General features: G+C 36.6%; 1 protein-coding gene across 5 annotated transcripts in view; it reads left to right on the top strand.

The window, feature by feature from the left end:
• TARBP1 (TAR (HIV-1) RNA binding protein 1) overlaps window positions 1-25,221 on the top strand; it is a 72,322-nt gene that overhangs the window by 4,646 nt on the left and 42,455 nt on the right. For 4 of the 5 annotated variants that reach the window (XR_004422247.1, XR_004422248.1, XM_033099561.1 and 1 more), the window contains exons 2-11: window positions 849-946; window positions 2,597-2,666; window positions 4,920-5,068; window positions 6,122-6,174; window positions 8,060-8,157; window positions 10,960-11,095; window positions 11,666-11,762; window positions 12,839-12,928; window positions 17,654-17,795; window positions 24,211-24,310. Coding sequence is in view for 3 of the 5 variants with exons in the window: in XM_033099561.1 (XP_032955452.1) it covers window positions 849-946; window positions 2,597-2,666; window positions 4,920-5,068; window positions 6,122-6,174; window positions 8,060-8,157; window positions 10,960-11,095; window positions 11,666-11,762; window positions 12,839-12,928; window positions 17,654-17,795; window positions 24,211-24,310 (1,033 nt within the window). In the remaining 2 variants the exon portion in view is untranslated. The remainder of the gene's footprint in view (window positions 1-848; window positions 947-2,596; window positions 2,667-4,919; window positions 5,069-6,121; window positions 6,175-8,059; window positions 8,158-10,959; window positions 11,096-11,665; window positions 11,763-12,838; window positions 12,929-17,653; window positions 17,796-24,210; window positions 24,311-25,221) is intronic. The other variant, XM_033099560.1, reaches the window with a different exon arrangement.

The raw sequence follows: 25,221 nt of genomic DNA on the forward strand, positions 1-25,221 counted from the left end.
TCATTGTCAGGTGACCAGGCCAAGCCATTGCACTGGTAATCTCTGATGTAAGTATTTTCAGGTCTTTCCTCTTGGGCTGGCCAAAGTCTATGGAGCTCTTCTGCATTCTGGGACCTGAGGGGCCATGATGGTGGTGGGACAGGTAGAAGGGGGTCTTAGCACCCAGGGTGCACACATGTACCCCTGATCCTCTTTGTGATACAGCACTCAACCCTGATGTCAACTGGGTCCAGTGCATCTCAATCCAGTGGTTACTATTTTACCTTCTCCAGAGAATAGATTCCAGTCTTTTTCCTGTTCAGGAAAAAGAACACAGGACAGGTGTCTGGGATCTGACTGTTTCTTAAACACACTGAGCAGATTCTCTTCAGTTTAGCCTTGCTTTTACCTCCAGTTAGGTTTGGGGTGATTTTGTAAGTCAGTTTTTCCCTCGGCTTTCCATGTGCCACCTTAATACTCACTTCTCTTGAGTCTGCTTGGTTTTTACCTGTTTTTCAGATTCTAAATTTCATTGCTGTTGTCTGCTCCCCTGTTTTCTCCATTCTTTTGGGTTTTGCCTTTGAAAAATCCTTTATTGACACAGCGAGGTTCTTAAAGAAAGTAGAGTATATGTATTCAAAGCTGTCTGTCTTACTCAGGACTCCAAAACAGCATCCTAATTAAAAAAAAAAAATCTTTTGAGATGCTTATTCATCCCGGCCTCCTGTCCAGGCTTTGATACAGGGCGCCCTCCTAATTTGAGAAAACAGCATTTGGTAATCATGGCATAACTTTAGGAAGTACTTTTATTAAGAAACTTACGAAATTTGCAAAAGGAGGAACTAACTTTCTTTTAAAAATCATAACAGGCCCAAGTCTGTTTTGGTGGTCTGAGAAGAAAAAAGATGAGCTTCTAAAGTTTTGGGAGAACTATATTTTAATTATGGAAACTCTAGAAGGAAATCAGGTAAGTGTTGTCATATTTTAACAAATCCCACATAGATCCAGTTTTAATTTTTTTTCAAACATTCTATTAAAGCAATGCAAAAAGACCATTTGGATATAGAATAAAAGAACACAAGTGTACTTTATTTTCTGGCATTAATGCAATTTAAAATTGATTGTAAACTCAGTAAATGAAAGAATACTTTCAGTCGACTTAAATTATCATTCAGAGAATTTAGTCTTGTTTGATCTTCCCTTGACATTTACGTCTGAAGTTTTAGTTTTCTGACATTATGAATAATCTCCAAAGAAATACACTCTTAGGAAAACTTCACTTCGAACATTTCTGAGGTAAATTGTTATTAAGTAAATAACTGCCCTATAATTTTGTAGGTTTTCTTTTTCTTTTTTTTAAGGTCTTATATCTGTGCAAACCTGGTCCTGAAAATGGAAACTTGAAAAATCATTTTCAGTTGAGTTTGAATCAGTTTCTGTAGAATCGTGGAATTTTTAAGTTGAGAGAAATCTCTTAAGATTAGTGGTTCTCAAACTTGGATGCTCGTTCGAATCCCCCAGATGTCTAGTTCAAGTATCAATTGCTGGGTCTGGTCCCCAGAGTTTCTGATTCAGTGGGCCTGGGGTAGCGCCTGAGAATTCGAATATTTACAAGTTCCCAGGAGATGCCTTTGCTGCTGTTCTGGGGACTCAACTCGAGAACTGTGGTCTAGGGGTTCCCAGTCTGTAAGCTGCAGACCACTAGGGGGCCAGCCAGCTGTGGAGTCACTGTGAGGTGTCAGTCCAAATGTGTAGCAAACATTGTAGACTGAAGTAAAGAATTACTCATATGTGCTAAATATCTACGGGGGGGGCCAAAAAATGTATACAAGTGGACACTTTGGTCAGTGTTGCTCAAGCAGTAGTTTGCCTTAATCAGAAGTGTCTGGATGCTGATGGGAACCACTTTGAGCATCTCTTGTAATTGCAGAAGTCAAACGTGACTTGTATTCATCTTTTGTTATCGGTATATATTGAGTAGTACAATTTTAATAGTTTTTTCCTTTCTTAAAATGTATATACATTTTTTTGGCACCCTCTGTATAGATGCGAGGATGTGGAATAAAAAGCTTTTCTAAATTCAAATAAACTTTTATGGTTTTCCTTAGTAGATCCATAAGACCCCCACTAATTATTTAGAAACTCTGATTTACCTGTATATTGAAGGACATATAAATTAGGCTCTAGTATCTGCAACATACTGTAGTTACGAAGAACATTGAACTCTGAACTGGCTCTACTTCTACATGTGTGGCTTCGAACAACTTGAGTGACTGGAGAACTTATTTCAGTATTTTTCCTCTGCAATATATTGGTATTACCAGCCCTGTTTCCCAGGACGATTGAGGATTATGTGACATAATTTATGATATTCACTGTATAAATGTAACATTACTGTAACTGTATTCCAGATTATATTCATTAGCTTTGTCACACTCACTCTTACATACCTGAATTTCTATGATTTAAAAACTGGAAGAATCAGACACATTTTGCATAGTTTTTACATGGGGATGGGGAGTGGAATGGCTACTTTTATATAAATAGATGAAAACTCAACCTTAGGTTTTTTAAAGGTGAATTTTAATTTTATAGGACTTTTTGCTTTTATTTTCAGATCCATGTTATAAAGCCAGTTTTACCAAAGCTGAACAGTCTGTTTGGATATGCAGTGTCAGAGGAAAACGGTAATGGTTACTTTGATTTTGATTTTTCATAGTATAATTTTTGCCCCTTGATTTTATAACTAACTTGTTCATTATAGAGAATTTGGGAAAACTGTAAAAGGGTAAAGGAGAAAATAAGAATCTTTGTTCTGCATAGATTGTTCATAATGTTTTCTTCTCACTTAGTATATCCGAATGCATTTACCTATCCTTAAATAGTCTTTGAGAATATAATTTTAAATGGCTGCAGAGTTTTCTGTAATTTAGAGGTATGGTTAGTTTTCTAAACTTTTGATCATGGAAAATTTCAAACAGAAGAGTTTGTATGATGAACCCCATCAGCCAGTTTCGGCAGATCACTCAGGGCCATCCTGTGTCTTCTTGCACATGCAGCCCCTGCTGCCCCTGCTAGCCAGAGTCTTGAAGCACTTCTCTATGCAGCAGACAGCGTATCATTTCATCTGTAAATATTTCACCACACACACACACACCCACACCTCTACACCCTTAAGACTCTTTGGTAATGTTTTAATGATGGCATATTCTACATTTTAAATAATAGCTCTTGATATTATATATTTTAACTGCTTTCCATTCTTATTCTCTTAATAATCTGTTCCATTGCTTGAGTTACTTTTTTTGGGTTTCAGTTCTGTATCTTGGATGTCTTAGAAGAGAAAATTCCAAGATATAATTTTAAATATGGTTTTTAACCCCTGAATCAGTACTGTACAATGCGAGCTTTTTAGGAGCAATAAAATGAAGCTGGTGCTTCCTAAAATTATTTTATGAAATTAAGTGTAGATCAATGAAACAGCTAAACGCAGGCTAACAGTGTTTTGTATTCATATGAATGATAAAATGCTACATTATCGTGTGTACACATGGGAATTAAGCTAGGTAGATGGGTTTGCGTGCCTATTCTAGAAAATTACAACTTTAATAGCTTGACCCCTTAGGAATTGAGCTTTATTCAGCTGATTATGATGGTTGTTTTCTCCTACACTGGAATTTTTCACAGACCATGGGAATCCATCATCCACCTGGGGCTAGAATTTAATTGAATCCTGTTGTGGCTTCACTTAGGCATTTACTGTTAAAATGATTCTCTTATTGCTGCATTTTGCCCACAGCTCTTGGCAAACCAAATCAAATAACAGTGACAGGTTTTGAAAAATGACCATTTCCAAAGAATTGAGCAAGCATCTTGGTATAAATTACAAATAGACTGATTTATTTATAGAATGTGATGTGTTAAAAATGCTGAATTTTTTTCTAATAGAATTAAAGGATATGTCAAAAGAGTTGAAAAATATCTCTAAGGTACATACAGAGGGTACCAAAAATATATACACATTTTAAGAAAGGAAAAAAACTGTATTAAAATTGTAATACTCAATATATTCCGCTAACAAAAGATGAATACAAGTCATGTATGTACATTTTTTTGGCACCCTCTGTATTTATCCCATTTATTTCCTCACTCAGTTGGATATTTACTTAATAGATACTTAGTGTCTAGTATATGGTAAAAACTGGGATAGAGTGGTACAGATGTACTATATTTCACTTGATTTTTGTCTGTTTTCAACTAAAAAAAATTTGATTGTAAGTTCTATGCAGGCAACAAACAAGGGGTTGAAATGGAGTATGCAGTGAGTGGGGCGGTGTGTTGGACAGGTAGGCAGGGAAGGCCTGCCTTAGGAGTGACATGGAAGCTCAGAGTGGAGGGGCCAGCACTGTGTGCAAAAGCCCTGAGGGGGAGACAATTCATGGGGGCGGGGCGGGACCAGGAGGACAGTGGGGTAGGTGTGGGATGGTGGTGAGGTTGGTGCAGGTGTCAGGCTCAGTTTACCCTTGTGCAGATTTTATTCTAAGAGCTATGAGAAGCCCTTAGAGGGTTTTAAGCAGAGGAGTGACAGTGTCAGATTTCTGTATGACAACTGCGTGAGAGAAGAATTGGTTGGAATCACCACAAATCTAAAGTTCCAGCCTGCATGTAGGGGTAATATTTAATTTCTGTACACCGCAGCAGCTGTAACATTTGCTTATAGTCTTTCTAAATGAAACTGTCTGAATATGGAATACTGAACACTTATGTTATTTTGGGTTTTCAGTAATTAAACACCCGTGGGTGTGATTAAATGCAAACTCCCTTTTGTAGTGTTCTAATGAAGTGAATGTGCTCGTGTACATATGTATTTATTTATGAATATAATCTACATGAAGTCACATGTGAGGATCAAATGTCAACCCTCGGTGTTTTTTCCGCAGCATGTTGGATCTTTCACCCATCCTGGCACATGTGTATTTATAAAAGAATGTTTGAAAGTGAAAATAAAATCCTGACCAAAGAAGGTGTTATTCATTTTTTAGAGCTCTATGAGACAAAGGTTCTTCCATTTTCACCGGAATTTTCTGAGGTAAGGACAGCCTTTCTTTCCCTTGCTCCCTTTGTCCAAAGATGAGAGGTAAGGGCATTTGTTGCATCATGTGTGATCTTCAAAAAAATATACTATGCCTCTATAATAGCAAGTAACACTGTATAGATTTGTATACAACAAATCTAGTTCTCTAAGCTTAGCTCTCACATTTGGACACTGTAATGTGCTGTGTCCACAAACTGCCCACATTGTTTCCACTGTGGAAAGTGGTTCTTTGGTATCCGTGTTCTAAACAACATAAGCCAAGAGTATGAAAACTGGTGTAGAAGCTTGTTAGCCATCTGTTTCCATAGCTCTGGTCAATGAATTAACATTACTGTCTGAAGTGGAGATTGCCATTTGAGCTATAGTATTATTACATATATAAAATATATATTTGATTAGCATCTATACTTCCATTTGTCAGAAATCACACAAAGCAGAGACTCAGAATTACAGCTGTAGTTTTAAGTTTTATATTATAGTGTCATATGAGTCTCATGATCGCTTTGGGTTAATTACTAATTTACCTCTCATTTAGAGATAACCGGAGTAAATTTTCCCAATTGTTTGACTACGTACTATAGTGTTTTGATCTGCATCAATTTTCTACATTTCTTAGCCTTCCTGCACTTTCTCTAAGCTTGCTTTTTTGGCCAATGTCTAGTAATATTTTTGAAGATATAATTTTTCCCCCTTTACCTTCTAGACAAACAGGCTTAAATTTTTCTCTTGAGTATCTTTATGTTTTTTCTTTGTTACTACCTTTATTTCCACCATGTGTTCCTGTCTTTGGGTTCCTTTCTTCCTTCTTGACCCAACATGGACTCTATTTTATAAGTTTTTATCAGGTGGGAAAATTGTGTACTTTATTTTGTGGTTCTGGTGGAATTAAAGTGCCCTCTAAGACTCATAAATTACCCTACAGCATAAGAGATCAGCAGTGCCTATAACAGCTCTCCTGCAGCCTGTGTAGGATGTGTAATTAAGGGCAAAGCTGAGTTTTCAAAGTTCCAGTTGCAACTTAACAGCAAATACTTTTTTTTTTTTTAGTTTATTATTGGACCATTAATGGATGCACTTTCAGAGAGCTCTCTATATAGCAGGTAAACAAATGTGATGTTAGTTAGCAGTAATGCAATGATATGTATTTGATACATAAATTTAACATGTTTATAAAAAAATGAAAATAAACAAGACAGACTTAATGCATTTGGTACATAATATATATTGCCTAATAGACATTCAGCTTATTCCTATGTTGTCCCTTCTATGTTTGTTATTCTTTCTTCTATTAGTTGTATCAAGTTCCTGTTTTCTTGTTTTCTTTCCCACCTTGAGCCCTTCCATTCTTGCATTTTAGAATGTGTCTCTTACATACATGGCTTCCTTTCTTCCCCTTACTCTTTTTCTCTGTTCTCTTGGAAACAGTAGTGACTTGGGCTAACCAACAGTTTAAACTTTGTTTTCTTTTTTCTTTTATTTTGATTTATAGAAAAGTTGTGAGAACAATACAAAGAATTTGTGTTTACCTTTCATCCACATTCCCCAAATGTTAATGTTTTACCACATTTGCTTAATTGTTGTATCTATCCCTGTGTGTGTATGTACATACACACATCTATTTCTTATCACCTGGACTGAGCAGACTTACCTATCTATATCTATTTCATTGTCCGTCCATCCACCATATTAAAAATTACGAGTTCACACCAGTACATCCAATTCCAGTCGATGGGGTTCATTTTAACGTTCCCCTTCCATATCTGATGGTGGCAGCATCATCCATAACATTACTGTTTGCCACCTTTACCCTTGGCAAAGGTCGACAGTGAGAAGAGTTTGTCAGTATTGTGCCTTATCCTCATTTTTTGAGCATTATCTATACTCTGAATTATATCTTCAAAAATTTTCCTTGCTTTTGAAATTATGTTGTCATTCTAATTTTTATTTACTAAATTTATACTTGCAAGTCTTCTATTTTGTGTACCTCTAAATTGAAAAACCCTCCCACCGTCAGTTTCTTTAAAATGTTTGTTAGTCTGTGCTGTCATGTTAATATTTAGTCCTATTTGGTAAATATTGAAAGAGCATAGCAAATGCTTGACTTGCTAGTTATTTTTAGTTTTCAAATAACTCATTACTGTTGAATAGTTTTTTGAAGCAATTAGACAGCTGGAGAGCAGTAAAACCAACTTGGTGCTTTCTAAAAGAGTTGACAAACATTTATTAACGAAATGCCTTCAGTTTTCTAACACTTCAATGTGTTCAATTGACAGATAATATGTTTCTAGCAGAAGCATATAGGAGAAAAAAGTGACTTTCGTAGATGTTAACAGTTAAATGCTCTTGCAAGAGTAATTTATTACTAATATCTCTTTTCATGACTGTTACTTATTTCTTACCTAAAGATTTAAAATTATTGGAAATGATAAAATATAATTAAAAATGATCTCTTTAGACTCTAAAAAATGATACTATTTAGCAACATTCATTTATTCTGTCAGGGAAAGTGTCATAAAAAGGAAATCCATGCCCACTTACCGTGTTTTCCCTAAAATAAGACCTAACCAGACCATCAGCTCTAATGCGTCTTTTGGAGCAAAAATTAATATAAGATGTGGTCTTATTTTAATATAAGACCGGGTATAATACAATATATAATATGTAATATAATGTAACATAATAAAGACTGGGTCTTATTAATTTTTGCTCCAAAAGATGCGTTAGAGCTGATGGTCCAGCTAGGTCTTATTTTAGGGGAAACACGGTAGTATACAGCACATTCCTAACTCATGTCCATTTTCCTAGAGGATGTTTTTGTAATTAGAAAGATCCTCAAAATTTTACTGAAAAACAAAAAGCAGGTTCAGAAAAAGAAAACGGTCTCGTTTCATTGTTAAAATACTTTTGGGCCATCATCCATTTAGTTGTAGTATACTTATGTGTAAATAGATTTTAAATATTGTTCTTTTCCCTCTTTGTCTATAGGTCCCCAGGCCAACTGATAGGAAGTGGTTCTCCACTGGGATTGAAATTACAGAAGTTTTTAGTTACTTATATTTCCCTTCTTCCAGAAGAAATAAAAAGTATGTGCAGTAAAGAGTTTTTTAAAAAAATGTATTAACTTTAAAAACTTATTCTTAATATATGGGTTATGAGCCCCATCCTATGGCTGTTACATTCAGTATTATCCAAAGAGTTTCCTTTTTCCAGGATATACAGATTGTCAGAATTATACAAGTGTCCACTGTAACTGAGCACACACTTTTGCTTTTGTATGTAACTTACTACCAGTATTGACATGAGTAGATGGAAGTAATTTTAGAATGTGTGCTGCAGTTGCTGACTTTTTTAATTGTTTCTATTCAATTTCAAAAAATTGGTAAAATAGTTTAAAAAAAGAAAGAACCTGGTTTAGGAAAAATTCGTAAGCAGAATATCCATTGTGACAAAGTTGTCCCTTTATAGATATTGACTTAGGAAGACAAGGAAGAAAAATACACTTGCTTTTTATAAGAGCTTGTGTCCTAAAAATATCTCACTTCTTCAGATTGGGCTTTTATTTTTCCTTCCGATGAGGTATTTTGGTAAGGAGAGCAGAAAATGAGTTATTCTGTTTACTGGGCAGCATCAGGACTTACTCTGCTTTTTTAGTCCTTTTACACACCTGGTTTTGTGACTTAGAAAGTGATCCTGGGTATGAAATACAGTGGTCCCCCTTTATCCACGGCTTTGCTTTCCGTGGTTTCAGTTACCTGCAGTCAACTGTGGTCTGAACATATTAAATGGAAAATTCCAGAAATAAACAATTCAAAAGATGTTTTGAGAGAGTGAGACCACACTCACATCTTTCATTACAATACCTATATTGTTATAATTGTTTTATTATTAGTTATTGTTACTATCTTACTGTGCTTAATTTATATACTATTATAGGAATGTATATAAGAAAAAGCAGTCTGTACAGGGTTTGGTATTATCTGCAATTTCAGGCATCCACTGGGGGTCTTGGAACACCTCCCCCATGGATAAGGGGGGGATACTGTATATATTTTTTCTTTTGTATTTAATTTTTAAATTGGGTGAAACAATGACCAATGGTAATACCTATTCAAAAGTAGGAAAGAATGGGAAAAGATTGTATATCATAACTTTAGATTTATAGAAAATTGATTGTTTTGATTACTTTAAAAAAAAAAAACACCAGTTAATGGAGAAGATAATTGTCAGAGCCATTCTTTAGTTTGCTAGAATTTGGTGGTTTACAGGATGGGGATGAATTTGCTGACCACATTGGCATGTCCCACATCAGTAGCACAGTGCGACCAAGATGGTGGTGGATAGCGCCCCCTAGAGACTGCGTCTTGGAGACTGGCCTAGTGCCAGGTACATAGCAGTAGACACTTGCAAACGTGTTGAATGAATTGTAAACGTGTTGAATGAATTTGAAATGGAAGCCTGGCTATTACCTCTTCCTTGTGTCATGAGTGAGGCGTTCCCCAAGAAGTGGGAGCTTAATTAGTCCAACAGAAGAGAGGGCAAGTAAATGTTCACTCACAGCTTTTACTTAGGTTTTTCAGTCAACAATTTCCGGTGACTATCTTAAGTGTACCTAGTTTTGTGCTGGGTACTTTGGAAGATATAAAATACAGGTGATACCCTTTCAGGAGCTCCCAAGGACTTCTTAAAAGTTAGTCTGCAGTGCTGATCTGAGGAGACAGTCAGACAGTTCCCTAACAGCATGACTTGAGGGTTCGTAAGAAATCGCACACGAGCAGAGAAGGCAGGATGGAACGGCGTCTCTTCTATCTCAAAATAGAAAAGTAAATTATAGCAATTAGATCCGGGGTAAGAAATAGCCCAGGAGAAAGATCTAATGTTGTTTGAAATACCAAAGGCCAGTTACCATTACTGTTTCTTACCCTATTTTTCTTTAATATCTCCAACAGAAGAATGGCTTTTAACAGTAAAGGATTTATCTTTTACTTTTTTAAAACTAATATAGCTGCAGGGTTATCAGAATCTACAACAGAAGAATACACACTTCCTAAATCGGAATGAAATCAAAATAACATTGGTTTTTTTCAATAGCTTGATGGAGATATAATTCCCATAGCATAAAATTCACCCTTTTGAAATGTTCAATTCAGTGGTTTTCAGTATATTCACAGAGTTGTGCGACCGTCACCACTAATTCCAGAACATTTTCAGCATCCCCAGAGGAAATTCCATGCTCGTTAGCGATCACTTCTCCTTCTCCCGTCCCCCAGCTCCTGTCAGACTCTAATTTACTTTCTGTTGATAGATTTGCCTATTCTAAACATTTCATATAAATGGAATCATATAATATGTGGCCTTTTGTTCTATGTCTGGCTTTTTTCACTGAGCACAATATTTTTAAGATTCATCTATGTTGTAGCATGTATCGGTATTTCATTCCTTTTTGTGCAATATCCCACTGTATAGACATTGCACATTTTACTTATCTGTTCATCAGTTGATAGACATTTGGGTTGTTTCCACTTTTAATTATTATGAATAACGCTGCTGTGAATATTCACATACACATTTTTGTATGAACATAAGCTTTCGATTCTCTTGTTGGGTCACATGGTAACTGTATGGTTAGCTAGTAGCGGAGGTACCAGGCTGATTTGCACACTGGCTGCACCATACTTCATTCCCACCAGCAGGGTGTGAGGGTTCCGGCCTCTCACCTCCTCACCAACACTTGTTACTGTCTGTCCTTTCGATGCTAGCCATCCTTGTGTGTGTGAAGTTCAGCTCATTATGGTTTGTGATTTGCATTTGCTACCGAATGTCTGATGATGTTGAGTGTCTTTTCATGTGCTGTTGTTTCAATGATGTATTGAAACTTTTTCTTTCAGGCAGTTTCCTGTTACAGTTTATTCAGAAGATGACAAGTAGACATTGGTGTGCTGTTCCCATTTTGTTTCTATCGAAGGCTTTGGCCAGTGTCCCAAGATGTAAAGCCCTGGGTCTAGAAGGGCTTCTTGCCCTCAGGTAATTTACTGTGCATGTTCACATATGGGTATTTGCCATAACTTTCCATCAGTCAGTTTTGTTTGACCCTCTGCTTTCATCTGCAGTGCGTGGTTTTAGTTAATATTGGCACTGAGATTTTTGAGCTCTTATTTTTATAAGAAAAAAGTAAATAAAACAATCTACTGTGCATATAGTTGAACTTATTTTGTTATTGAATTATTAACTTAAGTATATGCCGTAATACATGTTATTGGGCTTTGACCATTTTAAAATAAGGCCACTAAGTTTTTTTTTTTATTATATTGATATGTAGGAAACTAGAGATAAAATAGCAAACCGTAATATTGATTACAAATTATTTTTAAAAATGTAAACTTCTTAGTTTAAATTATCTTCATTTATAGTCTCGTTATTTTTATAAGGGCTTTGTTTCATATTAAAATTGAGCTCTATGTACCTTTGAAATTCTACTGGCAATGACTTTCTGCATTAGAAATTGTAGGTACTGTAAATCAATTTGTCAGTAATTGCGAATGGTCAGAATTGTCTTTGGGGAACGTGGAAATGCATTTTGTCCTCCGCTACCAGGGATGTTCTTCAGTGTACCATGATCACCCATCAGATTCTGTTGAGGGGAGCAGCTCAATGCTATCTTCTTCAAACAGCTCTGAATTTGGTAGATGTGGTAAGTTTATCTTCTTTATTGGTGATACTTCAATTTACACACTTTCTTAGTGAGTGTGTGTGCAAAGAAGAGTTAACATAGCAGGCCTGTGAGTCAGTCATTAGAAAGCCCTGTTAGAAGGCTGGCCCTTGGCTGAAATCCGGGAATGTGGATTTCGGGAGGGTTCCCAGTGTCACACTGATGGGAGTGGCTCGCTGTGCCTGAAGCGTTTATACAAACAGTGTCGTTTATGCTGAACACCTACTTTCCTTCTGGGAGTCTGGAATTTTGGTTGCTATGCAGAGGTGTCTGTGACCAGCTCCTGTGACAACCTGGGCACTGAGTCTCTAATGAACCTCCCTGGGAGACGTTTTACAGGTTGCTGGGGAATTGGGCGTCCCTTGGTGACTCCCCTGGGAGAGGAGCTTGAAGCTGTCTTCTGGTTTCCTCTATATTTTTCCACACATCTTCCAGTAGATTGACATTCAAGGGATATCTAATGTCTTACTGTGTTTTTCACAGAGCCCCAATAACTCTGTAGCCGTGAGGGGCCAGAATTACATATATTTCAGGCTCTGGGAGTCAGATGATCTCTGTCGCCACCACTGAAAAGCAGCCCTGGACAGTTGATAAATGAGTGAGTGTGGCTGCATTCCAATAAAACTTTATTTACAAAACAGGCCGTGAGTGGTTTTGCTGACCCCTAGCCTAGAGTAAGATATCTCAATTCAAGACTTACTACCTTAAGGCAGGGAGTCATTTTTGTGATTTTGAAAAGTAAGGACTTTTGATTTATGTGATAAGTAATTTCTTATAGACTGTTTTTGTTTTTGCTTTTAGACTGATCATCTTGTTTCTGATAGTAACCTTGATTTTAAGGGAAACAGATTTACAAAGTAATCTTTCATTTTATAATGTTGGTTGTAATCAGTACTTCATTTTAAAAGTTGAATATTTTCTTTTTTACAAATAGCTTCCTTTTAAATAATATTCTGTTTTAAATAGTACACTAGATTGCTTTTACAGTGCTTTTATTAAATTAAAATTTTTTAAATGAGTAAATTTTAAAAACTGCCCCCTTCCTCTCCACCCCCCAGGAGAAAGTGTCACTTTCTGATGTCTCAGCTTTTCTCATGTCACTCAGACAAGAAGAGTCCTTAGGACGAGGAACCTCATTGTGGACAGAGGTGAGACTGAAAATCATTTAATGATAAGGTTTTTGAAAAGTTTATGGGAAGTTGTTTCCTAATTGAAGTCATTACTATCCATTTATGTAAAATGATTGCTTTGTTATCTGTCAGCAGAAATTGAAAAAAATTGCATATTTGCTTTGCGCGGAACTAATAGTGCTGCAAAGGTCCTCCTGGAAGGGTGGGGGGCAGGAAAGTGCTGGGAATACAGACACACCTGTTTAGAAGAAGCGGTCGTGCGACGGGGCACATGCCATTCTGGATGACATGTAGTAGGGATGATGAAGATGGTGGACGCGTATCAGGAAGTAACAAACCTCCTCTTTTTTTCCTGTCAGTTAATGGCACTTTCATCTACCCTGTTGCCCAAGCCTGCCATTTCGGTAATTCATAAATCTTCCTGACTTTCTGCATTGAACTCCTCATGAAATCTAAGTGTCTTTCCTTTTCTCCAGCCCTTGCTCTAGTGGACACCCTCCACCATGCTGCCTCCACCATGGTGACTTCTCTCTTGTTGATCGCGGTCTCTGACCTGCTGCTTCTGCCCCTCCCCCCACTCTCCATGTGTCAAGGCCTTACAGTCCATTATGGTCTGATGGTGCCTCCTTTTGTTTTGTTTTAAACTGTGGGACTCAATCCGTACTACTGATTTTAGCTCTTATCCAGTATACTCTTGGTTGTAGTCTAACCTGTAGGTTATATGTTTTTTGAGGACAGGAACCATTTTTTAAAGAAAACGTTTTATTTCTCCAGTGCCTAAGAGATCACTGAGACTAGGGAGGTGATTATTTCTTCTAGAAGGCAATTCTGGCTCTTTGTACATAGAGAGAAATGAGAAGTCAGCTTGGACTGTGTTAAAATAATTCAGGTTTAAAATAATGAGGTCGTAGAATAGAGTAATAGCAGATGGAATGAAGAAGGGGCAAATTGGGGCCTTTAAAAATTAGAATTTTATCATATATTCTTGATCATAATGCATCTAATTCTGTGGAATCTGAAAAATACAGAGCCATATAAAGAAAATAAAAAATCACCTGTAATGCCCACCACCAAACTAAATCCATATTTTTTGGTTTACTTCTTAATTTTTTGAGTATATATATTCTCACTCTTAATCTATATGTATATTTAAAATATGTTTGTATGATATTTCTAATCAAAATAAAAATTGTTTTGAATGTTGTTTTTCATCTTCACAAATATTTGAGCATTTTAACATGTTGCTAAATAATTGTCCAATATGTGATATTTTAAAATTGATTAAATGTTTCAGAATTCATTTAATCAGTTTCTTTGGTTGGACTTGTATTTCAATATATAATATGTACATTTCATATATAATTATTTCAGTATGTACTGATAAAAGATAGGACTTTAAAAGGACCCACAATAGGCCCTTTCACACCTAAAAATGTTAACAATAATTTCTTGATTTTAAATATCCAGTGTTTACATTTCTCCAGATGTTCAATAAATGTGTTTTTCTTGGCACTTTTTTGGTTCAAATGTTCAACTTTGTTCAAATGTCCAAATAAGGTCTGTTCATTGCGTTGATATGTGTAGTTTGTAAGTTGTGGTTAATCCCTCTGGAATTTTTTTGGTATATGGTATGAGCTGTCAGGTTTAAATGAGAAAATGCATGTAAAAATGTTTCAGACAGTGCTTAGCCCATATTAATTATAAATATCTACGCCTACTATTGTCTGTTCCCCTTGGTTTGATGAGCCTGACATTTGCTTTATTGTTTGTTTTTAAGGAGCCAGCCCTTAGATTTCTTTATTTGTTCTACTTAATTTTTCAGTTCTCAATTCATTAGTATCTATCTCCATTGTTTTATTCTTTTACTTTCTTTTAGTGTGTTTTGCTTATTTCTCAATGTCTTGAATTTGTTTACTGAAATCGTGCTAATGTTGGGACTACAATAGTTAGCAAATAAATGTGGCCACTTCCTCAGGAAACTTGTAGTTTGTGGTTTATACTTGAACCCAAATTTTAATTCTTTTTGTTTATTTAATAATAAAAGCACTTATGTATGTATCTTAGTGTAGATTTGGCTAGATTCTATAACTTTTGCTCTATAGTATAAATCTGTTGTATTATGTAGACTCATAAAATCATTGACAGTCATTTTTAACTTATAGAAATGGTAATTTCATATAGCTCAACCTAAATGATTTTTTTAAATTAGTATACTTTTTTTTTGTTTCAAATAAAAATGTTTTTATTTGAAACAAATAGTTGTACCAATATACTTTGTTTTTTAGAGCAGTTTTAGGTTTACAGAAAACTTGACCGAAGTCCAGAGAATTCCCATAAACCCCCTCAGCTCTCCCCTGACCCCTCACAATTCCTCCCTTACTAACATCCTGCATTAGCACAGTACACTGGTTACAACTGAAACATTATCGCTGCCTAATGTCAGTAGATACATTAGGGTGTACTCCTTGTGTCCTGCGCTCTATGGGCTTGACAAACGTAAGAACATGTATCCACCATTACTGTTGCATACAGAGTAATTTCACTGCCCTAAAACTCCGGTGCTCCACCTATTCGCCCCTCTCTTCTCTTGTCCCCCAACCGCCTAACAGCTGCTGATATTTTCGCTGCCTCTGTAGTTTGCCTTTTTCAGAATGTCACATAGTTGGAATCCTACATTATGAAGCCTTTTCAGATTAACTTCTTTCTGTAAGTAATTTACATTTAAGGTTCTTCCATGTCTTTTCGTGGCTGGATAGCTCATTTTGTTTAATCACTGAATACTGTTCCATTGTTTGGATGGACCACAGTTTGTTTATGCATCACCTAGTGAAGGATGTCTTGGTTGCTCCTCAGTTCTGGCAATAATGAATAAAGCTGCCATGAACATTCATGTAAAGGATTTTAGGTGGACATAACTTTTCAACTCATTGAAGTAAATAACAAGGAACACAGTTGCTGGATTGTTTGGTAAGAGTTTGTTTAGTTTTTGAAGAAACTGCCAAACTGTCTTCCAAAGTGGCTGCTCCATTTTGCATTCCCACCAGCAGTGAGGGAGAGTTCCTGTTGCTCCACGTCCTCGTCAGCGTTTGGTGTTGTCAGTGTTCCGGGTATTAGCCATTCCATTAGGTGTGTAGTGATGTCTCATTATTGTTTTAATTAGCAGTTATCTGATGACATGTGATGTTGAGCATCTTTTCATGTGCTACTTGCCATCTGTACCTTCTGTGGTGAAGTGTTTGTTCAGATCTTTTGCCCATTTTTTAATTGAGTTGTTCATTTTCTTATTAAGTTTTAATATCTTACTAAGTATATTTTGGATACCAGTCATTTATCAGATGTGTCTTTTGTAAATATTTTCTCTCATTTTTTGGCTCGCCTTCTCGTTCTCTTGGCAGTGTCCAAATAGACTTTTATTTTAAGGGGAAATCAAGGGAACCTGTGTGCCACAGACTGCTGGTTAGATGCCATTTAAACCATAAGTCTGACATGAAGACCCTTTGAAGGGAAATATTTTGCATTTTGTGACAGATTTGACAGAGGAAAGGATCAGATATGAATTTGAGCTTACTTAGTAATTTTGTTATAATAGGATTATGCTTATGGGAATACAAGATTTGGAAAACCTCACATATTTTATCACAATAATTGAGAAACGTAGTCTGGCCAGTTTGAGAGGCATATAAAGAAAAAGTATATACTATGGAAAGATAAATACTAGCTGATGTCACTGTTAGATGGATTATATTTTAAGTATTGACTTGAAAAAAAAAGATTATCAACTTGATAAAAACCTATACAGAACAACTTCCTGCAGTGCTGTTGAACTGTTCATTCATTGGTTTCTATGGGATGTCAGTTCTAGTCTTGACTCATTCATTCATTCTTTCATCAATTTGTCTTTGGTCATGTGATGTATTATTATTTTGTTCATTAATTTTATTATTATTTTACCTCCTTATATGTAAGTTTGGATAACCTTAATGGATGCAAAAATACTTTTAAAAAAAGTTCTTATCTTTTAGAAAGACATAATTATTTCATATTTAAATTCATGTATTGAATTTGCACATTAAGACATATATTATAAAAAGAAAATTGAGAACAGAATTAGATTTCAAAACAAAATTCACAATTACATGTGATCAAAGATTAATTCTGTGAAGTCCTGTGACTTTTAGTTTTGCAAATCTTCTAAAAGATGCAATGGAGAATGGCTGGGACAGAATTTCTTAATATGTTTTAAAATGCACATATAATTGAAAATAAATTTGTGAGGAGGGTAGGAACTTTAATTATACCTTATATTTCAAATTCTACATTTTCTGAAAAATAACCATATTCTTGTTTTAGTATATGAAGCTGGAATGAATTTTAATTTAAGGTTGTGATTTCATTTGCATAATATGTTATTTTTTGCATAATGTGTTATTTTTCACAGAGATGTTCTTTAGAATACCTTATCAAAATGTGCATTTTATATTTGTACTTTAAAAATTCTTGCCTGTTAATTAAGTTTATAAAATCTGAGATTAGAAAACACACACACACACACACACACACACACTTTTTTCCGTCTGTACTATCTGTGGAATACAGTCACGACAATAAATGTTTTATAACTTTGTTGTGTTCAATCATCTAAATTCAGTTTATTGTGCAAGACAGAAAATTGGCTTCGGGAAATTAAAAACCCTTTGTTCAGTTAGATTTTTAAAATAAAGTAATAACTGTTTTCTTTTCTAGCTCTGTGATTGGTTACGTGTTAATGAAAGTTGTTTTGGGCAGTCCTCAACCTGTACCTCCTTTGGACTTCACGAGACATCATCTTTAAATGCTTATGTAAAGAACCTAGTTCAAGAGTATATGAAGGCTCCTGCTTGGGAAAGTAAGTGTGAAATCATTTTTCTGGATTGATATAACCAAAATGTTTACAAAGAATGTTTAACTAGTTTTCAGGTCAAGATATGGGCTTAACTAACTGTTATGCCAGTTTACTGATGTCACACTTGTATTTTGGCCAAATGCTGCGACCAATAGAATGTAAAAGTACTGTACCATAAATTGTGCCTTACCTGTTCTAGAACTTGAGATTTAAATGGTTTAATATGCTTTAAGAAACTAACAAGTGGCCAGAGTAGGAATTGGACACCAATAAATCAATTTATTCTACAATTACCAAATCTTTTTGGGCTAGAGATTGCAGATATATTTTTGGAGCCTCTAAAATGGAAATATTTGTAAATAAATCTGTTCTGTTTTCAAATGGTTACATTTAATGTGAACTTATTATGAAAAGTAAGTTTAGAGAAAAATTATGTTTGATTGTTTTTGTTTTTCTTTTTGCCACATACTTAGCAGAGATTAATCTTGCAACTTCTTTGGCGGAATGTGTAGAACTGTGTGAGGGAAGAACTAGTAGCAGCTTCATTAATTAAGATGCTTTTTACATTTCTAATGCTTGTCCTTCTTAGGATCAGTCATTAGTGATCCTTTGGGTAAATTGCATTTCTGAATTTAATGAGTTTTAAATTTTGTAGGTTTGTTTCAGACTGAGTCATTTTTATTTACTGATTTCTCTGATCTGATCATGGAATAGGTCTTAAGTGATCATATAATTATCCTTCCAAAAGACATAAATGTATCTGTTCTTCCTTCTTAAAACATTTCTCTTTTTGTGTTTTATTCTATTATCTAGTAAATTTTCTGTGCTGTTAGTTGGAAGATTCTTTTGTTAGGCATATAAAAGTAAATAAATTTTAGTCCCTACTAGAGTAAACATAGATTAGACCCTAAAATAGAGCTTGCCTTATAATTCAGTATATAACAGCATCAGAACTGATTAAATATTCAAAATTGGATGAAACAAGATTTTTAGTGTTTCTTCCTTAACATTTCTAGGACTTAAAATATACTGTTTAATATAATACACTATGTTAAATTTTAAAAAATTGATTTTAAGTGGATAGGACACATTTATGTGTGTGTATGTGTTTTTAATATTTTGACTTTTTATATCCTTGGCTAAGTGCCTTTATAAAATTTTAGTTTAGTTACCAGTTACTGGGCTTTTGTTCAGAATAAATTACTAAATTCCAAAACAAACACTATTTAGTTGAGTTTTTGAGCATAAAATGCATACAGTATTCAAATTTGTTTTTATAGAAAGACTTGTCAGCCAAAACATACTTTCAATAGCCTTTTCTTTGGGTTTTGACAGAATAGGTAGATTTTACACTATTTATTCAGCAAACATATATCATGTGTTTTCTGAGTATCAGGCATGGGGGTTACAGAGGTAAAAAATACATCTCCTGCCCTCAGAGAGAGCATAATCTAGCAAGGGAGATGATGAGTAAGCAGATAATCCTGGCCCAACTCCTTTACGTACGCACTGGGATGGGGAACCTTTGTGAGCAGTACCTATCCAGAACGGGAGGTCACCTGATGGGGTGACACCCGATGAGTGAATAGAAATTAATGTGAAAATCTGGAAAGCATATCCCGTAAGGCTTGGATGTACTGAGGTAGACAGGCATCCCTCTGACTGTTTGTCTGTCTGTCTATGGCATGGGCTGGGATGGGAATGGTAAGAGGATGGATATGAGATAGGTGTATAGTATCTATATATATGTATATATCTGTGGTATATAAAACAACAAAGCAACAATAATGAAAGCCACACAAAACCAACATCAACAAACAAAAACGGTGAAGAGCTTTCCAAGCAGGCTTTCTGACTTACAGAAAGTGGAACAATGTTTAGAAAAAGCAGGAAAGGCTTACCAGGGCTTGGAAGTCTAAGATGAACCACAGTGAAGTGTATTTGCAGAAATAAATCAGGCAGTCTATCAGAAAGAATATGTAGGAAGCAGCTACGACAAAGATCCCTGCCAGACTGTGTCCTTCACTGGGGAGTCAGGCCCTGGATTATTACTGGCTTGGTGCTGTGACACTCCTTAAAATCAGATAACAGTAAAAATCTACTCAGCTTCTGATTTATAGCCTTCCGTTTCAGTAGCCAAGGTGAAAAGTTGCTTAGGATTTCAAAAAGCATCTGTGCTTCTATAACTTTGCAATTGGTGCTTTGCGGGAGGCAAGTGGGAACGATCTGCTTAGCCACTTTGAAGACCCCAACATGTGTGCTAGCCAAACCCGAGTGTGTGGGATTTAAACCCAAAGGCTCCTGGCTCCCTTGGTCTATGAGTGGAGAAGATGCTGAAGTTGCCCTGGGATGACAAACAATTCATTCTCAAACACATCCCCACCCCTGCCACGAGATCAAAGGGTATCTTGATTATATGATTGCTAGAAAATACAGGGAACTGAATAGTGTAATGGCATTTCATTTCAGTCTTCATTTATGAATGAATTTGTAAATGTGGGATATAAAGTATTAATGTAAGTAAAAATGTTTCAGAGAACTTTCAATAATTCATCTTTATAACACATAAATTTAACCTAAATTTTTTTGAATAGTATCAACATTTAGATTTTAAAAATACAGATTTCTTATTGATGGCAAGAAAATAGCATTTATAGCATTAAAAATAATATGCAGTAAAGTTTATCCTTTTGTTTTATTTTTAAACTGAATTAACTACATGCAAGTATATATTTTTAATATTGTCAGTCTCCTGTACTATTTTGATAAATTTCTATCAAAATATATTAAATCACTTCTAAAATATATTAGAATATTTTTAAATGTTTTAAGTATTTGAATCACTGGGCTGGAAAACTAGACCCTTTACCTAAATCTTTCTTGGGAGTTGAGGTGAAGTGTATAATCTTACTATAGTAATATACCGTGAGTGATGAGGAAATCTACCCATGACTTACTTTCACATAACTGGCTTTCAGAGATAAAAAATATTAATGTTATTAGTTAACCAAGTTCTCTCTTCCAAAGATTGTTCTAGGAAATTTGCATATATTGTTTAATTTTTATAATAAACCCAAGGAAAGCCATAGGTTTTATCACTTTGAGTTCATAGAAGATGCCTTAAACTTTCTGAGAGGTTAATCGACTGTCAAAGGTCCTACAACTAATGAACAGTTGGGCTGGGATTCAGATGCTGGTCTGGGGCACCAGCGCGTGTGTTTACTGCCTCATCTGGTTCCATTTCAGGGAATGCTCTTCTTTCAGCTGAAATACTAGACTTGCCTCTTCACCAGTCACCTCGCATCTACTCTTGCTTCCCCTGCAATCTCTTTTCCACATTGTATCTAGAGAGAAATCTTTTTAAAATACAAGTTTCGATCTTACAAATTTCTCTTTCTTTGTATACAGGCATACCTTGGCGATAGGGTGGGTTTGGTCCAGACCCCAGCAATAAAGCAAGTATCGCAATAAAGCGAGTCACATGACTCTTTTTGTTTCCTGGTGCATATAGAAGTTATGTTTACACTGTACTGTAGTCTATTAAGTGTGCAATAGCGTATGTCAAAAAAATGTACACACCTTAATTAGAAAATATTTTGATAAAAAAATGCTGGCTGTCATCTGAGCCTTCAGTGAGACCTACCTAATCTTTCTGCTGGTGAAGGCTCTTACCTGGATGTTGATGGCTGCTGGCTGATCAGGGCAGTGTCTGTGGCAATTTCTTAAAATACAACAATGAATTTTGCCGCATCGACTGACTCTTCCTTTCATGAACGATTTCTCTGTAGCATGTGATGCTGTTTGATGGCATTTTACCCACAGTAGGACCTTCTTTCAAAGTTGGGGGTCAGTCCTCTCAAACCCTGCCTCTCCTTTATCAACTGAGTTTATGTGATATTCCCAATCCCTTGTTGTCATTTCAACAGTCTTGACTGCATCTTCACCAGTAGATTGCATCTCAGGAAACCACTTCCTTTGCTCATCCATAAGAGGCATCTCTTCATCCGTTGAAGTTTTATCATGAGATTGCAGCAATTCAGTCCCATCTTCAGGCTCCACTTCTCGTTCTAGTTCTGCTGTTACCCCCACATCTGCACTGACTTCCTCCACTGAAGTCGTGAACCCCACAAAGTCATCCATGAGGGTTGGAATCCACGTCTTCCAAACTCCTGTGAATGGTGACATTTTGATCTCTTCCCATGAATCACGAATGTCCTTAGTGGCATCTAGAATGGTGAGCCCTTCCCAGAAGGTTTTCAATTCACTTTGCCCAGATCCATCAGAGGAATCATTATCTATGGCAGCTGTAGCCTTATGAAACGTATTTCTTAAGTACTAAGACTTGAAAATAAAAATTACTCCTTGATCCATGGGCTGGAGATCGATTTGTGTTAGCAGCACAAAAACAACATTAATCTCATTGTACGTCTCCACCAGAGCTCTTGGGTGACCAGGTGCATTGTCAGTGAGCAGGAATATTTTGAAAGGAATCTTCTTGTCTGAGCAGTAGGTCTCAACAGTGGGCTTCAAATATTCAGTAAAGCACGTGGCAGACAGATATGCTGTCATCCAGGTTTCGCCGTTCCATGTATAGCGCACAGGCAGAGCGGATCTGACATAATTCTTAAGGCCCGAGGACTTTCTGGATGATAAGTGAGCATTGGCTTCCACGTACCGTCACCTGCACGTGCCCCTAACAGGAGAGTCAGCCGTCCTTCGAAGGTTTGAACCCAGGCACTGACTCCTCTAACTGTGAAAGTCCTAGATGGCACCTTCTTCCAGTGTGAGATTGTTTCCTCTACATTGAAAATCTGCTGTTTAGAGTATGGCTACTTCATTAATTATCTTAACTAGATCTTCTGGATAACTTGCTGCAGCTTTTACATCAGCACTTGCTGCTTCACCTTGTATTTTAATGTTAGGGAGACGGCTGCTTTCCTTAAACTTCATGAACCAACCCCTGCCAGCTTCAAACATTACTTCTGCAGCTTCCTCACCTCTCCAGCCTTCATAGAATTGAAGAGAGTTACAGCCTTGCTGTGGATTAGACTTTGGCTTAAGGGAATGTTATGGCTGGTGTGGTCTTCTATCCAGACCACTGAAACTTTTCTCCATGTCAAAAATAAGGCTGTTTCTCTTTCTTATCATTCGTGTGTTCACTGGAGTAGCACTTTTCATTTCTTCAAGAACTGTTCCTTTGCATTCACAGGTTGGCTAACTGTTCGGTGCAAGAGACCTAGCTTTTGGCCTATCTCAGCTTTCGACATGCCTTCCTCACTAAGCTTAATCATTTCTAGTTTTGATTTAAAGTGGGACACATGTGACTCTTCCTTTCACTTGAACACTGTAGAGTTATTAATTGGCCTAATGTCAATATCGTATCTCAGCGAATAGGAAGGCCAGAGGAGAGGGAGAGAGATGGATGAGGGCACGGCCGGTCAGTGGGGCAGTCAGAACACACGACATTTAGGATTAAGTTTGCCGTCTTACGTTTGCCGTCTTATGTGGGAGTGGGAGTGGTGCCCTGGGGCAATTACAGTAGTACCACTGAGATCACTGAGCACACCACCAGAACAAGTGCAATGATAATGAAAGAGTTTGAAATGTTTCGAGAATTGCCGAAATGTGACACAAATACAAAGGAGCAAATGCTGTTGGAAAATGGTGCCGATAGCCTTGCTCAATGCAGGGTTGCCACAAACCCTCCGTTTGTAAAACCTGCAGTATCTGCAAAGTGCAGTACAGGAAGGTATGCCTGTGCCCTCATGTTAACCTTCAGCGGTTTCCTCATTACGGTAAAGAAAAAACTCTTCACATGGCCCGCAGAGCCGCCGGGTCTCTCCACCTGTTTCTGTGACTTCGTCTTTGTCATCCCTCCCCTGTGTGCCCAGCCGCAGGCACCCTTTCGTTTCCTGGAAGGAGGCACACTCGCTTCCGCCAGGTGGCCCCTGGTTTGCTCTGCTGCCGGGAAAAGTCTTGTCTCCCTCCACCTGTCATTTCTTTCTCAGCCTCTTAGTCTGACTGCCGTTTCTGCAGCGTGACCTTCACTAACTCCCGGACGAGGCACATCCTTCTAGTGTATACTCTGCTAGCACCATTTACAGCACTCACTGCAGTTATCATTTTACATTCTTTTGTGTGTTTGGTGAGTGCTTTTCTCCTGTACTCCTGTACTCTGTGAATTCCGTGAGCACAGGAACCACCGTGTCTGCACAGCGAGGTCAGGACATGGCATGTGCAGCATGTCAAGGTGTGTTTTACCTCTATTCAGTGAGGGTAACCATGAGCCATTTCATCTCAGCTGTATTTCTGTAATCATGTCATATTGGAAAGACAATCATTTAGGTGCTTTGCTTTTGAAGCTTCATGTTGGAAGGTTTTGTGAATGCTTTGTAAACCTAAACTGTTGCTGTCTCAGCAGAAGAAAAGTGTGGTATGCCTGACTGGTCGGAGGCCAGACTTGTTGCTCTGATGGTCTTGCTGGCTGTAGACGTGGAAGGAACGAAGAGCCCATACAGGTGAGCGCTTCTGAACTTGCAAGCAAAGCTTTTAAAAACAGCTACTCAGATTTATGGTGCATATTCCGACTTTCCATGACTGGCATGGAGTTGACTACAGTGTATTAAAGGAGAGAATGAGAACATTGGCAATGTATTAAAGAAATGTTTAAAGTTAACAATAAATTAATAGTAATAAGGGCTTATTATTCCTTTTAGGTTGGTAAGTTAAACTGTCAGAGAAGTTTTAAAAAACTGTATACAATAATCACTGGTTTTATATAAGAATATTAGAAGAATGGGTTGTAAGATTAGGTAAAGAAATTTACTGAATTTGACCCCTTGGTAAAGTGTGTAATGAAAAGAAAGGAAAAAGATAAAACAAACTCATTGATATTTTGAGAAAGTGATCAGATCAGTTCTCTCAGATTATAATTGTTGCCAAAAGCAGGTTCAGTAGGTATTGCATTTGCATGATATGCAGTTAATTTGATTATCATCAAATCTCTTTTCTAGACAAATTCTTAGTACTAACGTTGGTTATAACAGTTTTTCATAAATCCTTAATTCTTTGCATTTTTTTGTTGTTGATATGTCTCATCTCCTTGACTAGCATTTGTTTGTTTTTATTTTGAATTACGGAAGCAAAGTGTCAGTATTTTAACTTGCAGATCAGTAGGACGTAGGGTTTCCTTCACAGCGGTGCCTGGAGCTGACACAGTATGTTCTTCCTGTGGTTTCATGCCAGCGAATTGCTACCCTTTCCGAGAAGGTGCAGACCTAATGGTTAGCGAGAAGGTTGGAGTGAAAGCTCAGTCCTATAGGTGCCAGGTGTTTGGGTCATCGTGAGAGTGGTTATGTCAGATTGCATCCATTAGTTAACCAATTCCACAAATTATAGGTGGGAAACAATTTCTTTATGCTTTTGAAGT

Source organism: Rhinolophus ferrumequinum, chromosome 27, assembly GCF_004115265.2.
Source record: "Rhinolophus ferrumequinum isolate MPI-CBG mRhiFer1 chromosome 27, mRhiFer1_v1.p, whole genome shotgun sequence".
In the NCBI taxonomy this organism is placed as follows: domain Eukaryota; kingdom Metazoa; phylum Chordata; class Mammalia; order Chiroptera; family Rhinolophidae; genus Rhinolophus; species Rhinolophus ferrumequinum.